This window comes from Humulus lupulus, chromosome 2, assembly GCF_963169125.1.
Source record: "Humulus lupulus chromosome 2, drHumLupu1.1, whole genome shotgun sequence".
NCBI classification, from domain to species: Eukaryota; Viridiplantae; Streptophyta; class Magnoliopsida; order Rosales; family Cannabaceae; genus Humulus; species Humulus lupulus.
In genome coordinates this window covers 116961255-116967782 of record NC_084794.1, presented here as the reverse complement: position 1 = coordinate 116967782, position 6528 = coordinate 116961255, and the positions used below count along the sequence as shown (strand labels likewise).

At 43.1% G+C, this 6528-nt stretch overlaps 1 protein-coding gene across 1 annotated transcript; it reads left to right on the top strand.

The window, feature by feature from the left end:
* Positions 1 to 793: 793 nt before the first annotated feature.
* Positions 794 to 1742, top strand: LOC133816262 (uncharacterized). The gene has a single exon (XM_062248851.1). It carries the CDS (start codon positions 1024 to 1026, stop codon positions 1729 to 1731), a length of 708 nt encoding a protein of 235 aa, XP_062104835.1. The 5' UTR covers positions 794 to 1023; the 3' UTR covers positions 1732 to 1742.
* Positions 1743 to 6528: the final 4786 nt, after the last annotated feature.

The window sequence follows — 6528 nt, the reverse complement described above, 5'->3', positions numbered from 1 at the left end:
GCCTAGGTTGGGGGATCATACCCTCCCAAGCCCAAAAATATATATTATGTACATATTATACATTGTCTCTTATAATGGTGTCAGTTGATATCTCTTCTTTGTGAGCTGTTCGACACTTTTTCTCCAAGTTCATAATAAAGTATCTCTACTGGTGGGCTATGTTCGACTCGGGAAATTCTAATGAAGAATGTTAAGGTTCATCATAACATGTTATGTTCTACATTTTAATATCTCTTATTAGTAACATGTACTTCTTAAAAAAAAGGTAGGCATTTAAACAAAACACAATGGTGTAAATAGTTATTTATATAAAACATATACGGGTGTAATATGCTATTGTTGAGAATACATGAGTGGGAATATAACTAATATACAGGGGTGTAACTTAGTATTTTAAAACAAAAATACAAAGGTGTAAGTAAATATTTAAGCAAAACACAACGAGGTAAAATAATATATTCCCTGCATATATATATATATACATTCAATTATATATATCCCTGGATTACTACTTCAAACCCAGCGTTTAGTGGAGAAAAAGTATCTTCCTTGATGATTGTGGACAGGTTGGAATGGGATGATGTAATTCATGATTTATTCAATGCTAGGGACGCTGCATGTATCCTTAATATACCATTGTCTCTTAATAGGCCTGTTGATAATTGGTATTGGGCACTGGAGTCGTCTGGTTTTTTTTCTGTGAAGAGTTGTTATAAAGCTATGCAGGTTCTCAAGAATGGTGAGCCTTCAGATATGGAAAAATCATTTTGGCTTTCCTTGTGGAAAGTCAGAGTTCCCCCTAAAGCTAAGGATTTAGTGTGGAGAGCTTCCTCAGGCTGTTTACCAACAAAGTCCCAGATCCAGTTGCGGCATTTGAACGTGGATCCTACCTGCCCTCTTTGTCAATCGGCCAGAGAAACAATTGTGCACAGTTTAGTTACTTGCCCCCTAGTTTGGCCGTGTTGGGTACGTTTGGGTTTTCCTGTTCTGGCCCCGACCTCAGAAACGTTTGGCTCGTGGTTGATGCAATTTTTGGCTCGGCTTGACCAAGATAAAATACCCAGAGTTTTCATGTTGCTTTGGGCAGTTTGGTTTAGAAGAAATGAGTGGGTATGGCGTAATAAACAGGGCTCGTGTTTTGGGATCTCACTCATGGCCGAGTCTTCGCTGCAAGCCTGGGTTCAAGCTCAAGACCGATCGATTGCGCCTCTGCATCACTTTCTTTCGCCTGAAGATGGTCGTGAATCTTGGAGTAAGCCGCCGTTGGGCTACCTCAAAGTCAATGTCGACGCAGCTAACTTCAAGGAAGCTTCAACGTTTAGCTTCGCTGGGGTTGCCAGAAACCATGAGGGTGTGTTGATGGAGGCGTTTTCTGTGTGTAGAATGGGTTCGGTTTCTCCGGAATTGGGTGAGGCCATGGGGGTTCGCGAGGCCCTCAGTTGGATAAAGAGGAAGAATTGGGTGCAGGTGCTTTTGGAGACCGATAGCATTCTGGTGGTGCAAGCTTTGAGAAGCAGCTGTTCTTTGCCCTCTTACTTTGGTAGAGTGATAGATGAATGCAAGGAATTGTTGAACAATATGAGTTCTGTTTTAATTAATTTTGTAAAACGTTCTGCAAATGGGGCAGCCCATGCTTTGGCAAAGGAGTCATCCTTTGTTGCTGAACGTAGTTTGTTTCAGGAGGATATGTCCTCTCTGGTGTTGGATGTTTTGATTAAAGACTGTTGCTAATGAAATACTTACTTATTTTCAAAAAAAAAAAATTATATCACTCAACAAAACAGACGTTCTTTAACATGTTATTCAACATTTCAGTTATATTACTGTTGGAACTTATCAATATAATTGTGAATTGTTAAAAAATTAGAAAATGTGCTTTATTGTCTTCCTAGAGGAAGAGTCCCACATTGCTTTACAATACTCATTTGTAAGGGTATATAGATAGTGGACTTGAGCATTGGGGTTGTGCCCCAAGGGGTATCAACTTTTGTGGAAGAGGGAGGTGTCACAAAAAGGCTCACCTGAACACCACACACGCACGCCGCCGCCGTCGTCCGACCTGAGCTAAGCTGGCTGGTGTGGTGTGCACCTTATTATTTTTTGAAAAAAATTATTTATTAAGTATTTTATTTAATAAAAACGTGAATAATTTTTTGGTAAAACTGAAGACCTTTTCTCTTCAGCTTTTTTAGGGAGATCCAACTTCCTCTCCCACGTTTTAATAAAACGTTTTTTCCCGTTAATTGAGATCCACTTCTTCTTTAAAAAAAAATGGTGCGATTATTTTCAGAAAATGAGTTCTCAATTTTATAGATTCCGAGCAGTAATATTTTTAAGGGTGTGGGAAACGACGGTTCTCTACGGTACAGTGGAGGTCCTAGACAGTGTATTGATTGGGCTGTTTTATCCTGGGGACGACGAGGCTGATACTCTGCTTGCACATTTCTGGGCAGTATCGCGAACGTCTTAAAGAGAGCGACCTAGTTCGCGACTCAACCCAGATTATTAATCGGTAATTTCGTTCCTTTTTTATTTATGCAGCAACTATTTAAACAATTTTAAGATGTTAAGTTTCTGCCATGACTACTGATGAACTCTGGTGTTGTCGACATTAATAAACCATTTCGTTTTGAGGGTAACCATTTTAAAAGATGGAAACAAAAGATGTTATTTTTTCTCACAACGAAAAAGGTTAACACTGCTCTAACTACTGATCAGCCTATTGTCTCTGAAAAAGATGAGAGCGATGAAAAAGACAAAAAAACTAAGGCATTAGAGGCTTGGGTCGAAAATGATTTTTTATGCAAAAATTTCATTCTCAATGGTTTATCTGATGACCTGTATAATTATTATAATTCTGACAAAAATGCTAAGGAAATCTGGGACGCACTGCAAAAGAAGTATGACACTGAGGAGGCTGGAACCAAGAAGTACGCTATCAGTCGATACCTCAAATTTCAGATGACCGATGACAAGTCAGTGGAAGCCCAATCTCATGAACTTCAGAAAATCGCTCATGAAATAATTTCTGAAGGTATGTCTTTAGATGAACGATTTCAAGTTGCTGTGATTATTGACAAACTGCCCCTGCGTGGAAAGAATTTAAAAATTTTCTCAGGCACAAAACAAAAGAATTTTCACTGGAAAGTCTGATCACTCGCCTTTGTATTAAGGAGGAAGCTCGTAAACAAGACCAGAAAGAAGAAGTGCTTGTTGTATCCAGCAACAACAACACTAACAAAAATTCCACTGCGGTTCTGAAACCCAATGGGAAAAACTTCAAGAATCAAAATCGAAAGCAAAACTCAAACCGCAACAATCAACCTCGGAACAATAATCAAAATTGGAACCATCAAAGGAACCAAAATAGACAGCAGCAACACCCCCCAATAATAATAATAATAATAAGAATGAACTTGCTCCATTTCTGTGCTTTGTTTGCAACAAACCAGGTCATATGGCATGCAAGTGCAGGAACAGGCCAAGCTCTGCATCGCAGGCTAACCAGACAACTGAAGAGCCTTTCATGGCTATGATATCTAAGATCAACCTTGTTGGTGGATTAGAAGGGTGGTGAGTAGACACTGGCGCTTCTCGCCATGTTTGCTATGATCGAACTATGTTTAACACATATACTGCTGCTACTGAGGATAAGAAAGTGTTGCTGGGAGATTCACACACTACGATTGTTGCTGGTATTGGAGATGTGGAATTAAAGTTTACCTTTGGAAGAACTGTGATTCTTAAGGAAGTCATGCACACCCCAGAGATGAGAAAGAATCTGGTCTCAGGCTACCTTCTCAACAAGGCGGGGTTTACACAGACTACATGGACTGATTTGTTTACTTTAACTAAGAATGGGATATTTGTAGGGAAAGGGTATGCAACTGAGCGATTGCTTAAATTGAATGTTGATGTTAATAAAGTGAATACTTCCACTTATATGTTTTGTAACATTAATACTTGGCATGCTAGACTCTGTCACGTTAACAAGCGCATAATTAAGAATATGAGTAGTTTAGGCTTAATTCCTAAATTATCTTTAAATGACTTTGAAAAATGTGACTATTGTAGTCAAGCTAAGATCACAAAAACACCGCATAAATCTGTGACTAGAGAAACTGAGCCACGAGACAGTTGTATTAAAGCTTAGAGAACCTTTGACAATGGAGTTTTACTACAAGTTTGAGCAGAGTAACTGCTTACAATCAAAATCTCAGATCCCCTCCCCAGTGCACCACTATTCGTATTTATAGGCACAGGAGTGCACTAGGCTTGGGCCGGGCTGACCCGGGCCCAATAAGGGCGTAAATACCATTAGCTTCTCTGATGGGAGCCCAATACAAAGGATTAAAATATGAAACATACAATAATCAAAGCCCATTGGGCCAAACCAAATAATATCTTATTCTAAGACATGAGATAAACTGGAGTTTCAATCTCGCTTCTCTGGGCTACGAGGAAGATTTGGGGGACAAGATCGGTCAAAGTAGTGGTGGCGCAGTTCTGAGCCAACGACGTACAATTCCCGAGGTAGCCTCTTCTGCAGGCTAAGCGTGGGGACAACCCCCATACATCATGGGATGATGTCAGTATCCTGGGCACTTTATCTCGCCAAACTCGGACAACCAACTCGGGTTCATTTTCCAACGTCGCCCTTCGTTCACCAAGGTCCGGAACTATTTACAGGATCCCGGACCGTTTACCAGGATCCGGACCTATCCACAGCGATCTCGGCTCCCATCTTGGTTTTGCGAGCTGCGACCTTCTCTGCTGTGCCTCGGGAGGTTGGGGGGAGCGGTTCCGGGTTCATACCTTCTGCCCTGGTGGAGGTCCTAGTCCGCACTCCCGAATGCCCTTTGGGCTGCCAACATCCGTTTTCCTCTCATCAAATGGGCCCAATCTGGGTCTTAACTCCAGATCGAGTGGCCCACGGGCTTAGAGTGTGGATCCGAACACCCAGAAAGAAATGAGGATAATAATTACCCCCCAAGCCTTCATCTGGGCTCGCGCGGTGGAGGCTTGTCTCCCTCTCGGGCCATCTCGTCACTTCCCAGTTTGTTTCCAAGGCGACGGGCCCGCAGGTGAGGGGCACTGCATTCTGAACAATCATGGAATTAAAACCTGCTACGATGCCCCGGACTGAATCCAAAGGGCCCGGACCGTTTACCAGGATATGGGTTCATTTACCAGATCCCCGGTTCATTACGAAGGGTGCACGTGTCCCCTTGCGACTGGCGCATTGATGGCACTTAGTCTTGAAAGGCCAGGAAACACACTATTGGTTACTGTGCTGAGGGCTACCATGTCGGTTCAGTTTACGAAGCGTCCCATCCACATTAGTGATCCCATTATTACCTCTGCGACAAGGTGGACCGTTGGATGGGGCGACCTTTAAGGTGCTCTTTTTCTGGGCCGTTGGATCGGGGCGGCGCGGATCATGCCTCGGGGGTACTATGATCCAATACTCGAGTAGATCCATTAATGTCCCTGCACGATCCAGGACCGTTGAATAGGGGGAATCGCGCCTAACTGTTAGATCAAGACAGCCTTCTACTTCTTATAAATAACCTCAGGTTTTCATTTGAAATCTTTACATTCTCATAAAAGAAAAACGCATAAAGGATCTTTTATGACCGAGCTTGCCGACGACATTTTCCATCCCCTCCTTCGTCTTCGTCGTCGCATGTTCCCAACATGCCCGATATCCACACCCTCGCCTGAGGAGACGGCATCGGCCTGCCCCCTAGACGAGCTTTTGGGTCGCCTTCTCCTGTTCAAAGTCGTGATTTTATAGTTGCTGCTGCCGGAAAGCCACCATTCTTCACGACTAGCCTTTTACAGTAAGTTTTCCTGACTTGTGGTTTTATTTTCCTGTGTTTGACATATCATCATATTTATCTGTTTAGGCTGTTAAATCTTGCCTATGTTTAGAATGGCTCTGGGTGCATTAGAATAGGTTAGGAAAAGAAAACTAGTTTGGACTGTCCCGGATCTCCTCAGGTTCAGGTGGTTCCCGAACAAGTTGCAATACGACGGCTTAGGAGAACAGCCAGATCCTTTGCTTTTCTTTTTTGTTCTCGATCAAGGTTCCGCAGCTTCTTAGTGATCCCAGACCTGATCCGGAGGGGACTCCTCCAAGCAGTTCGTAGGAGAGCCCCCATACCTTAACCGACCTTCTTGGAATTTGGTACTGACTTCTTGGTTGTTTGTTTTGTTCTGTTTTGCTCCCAGATCATCAACCATGACCTCAGGCGTCACCCTTCATTCTGAAGAACAAGTTAACGCGGCCCCTATCACTCTATCCGGGTCCAAGACTCCTCGTGGCAACAGGTGGGAGATGAACGAGGTGCAGAACCTGTTCTAAAACTACCGGATGTTGTACGCCCTGGAGAAGCATTTGGGCGTGGAGTCGACTCCTGGACTATTCTATAACCGCCTGGCCAGAAGGGAGGAGAAGGCTCACACTAGCGTGGGAGAGTTTGGGGCCTGGAGTGTAGGCCACATCAGTGTGGGAGCAACTCTCCT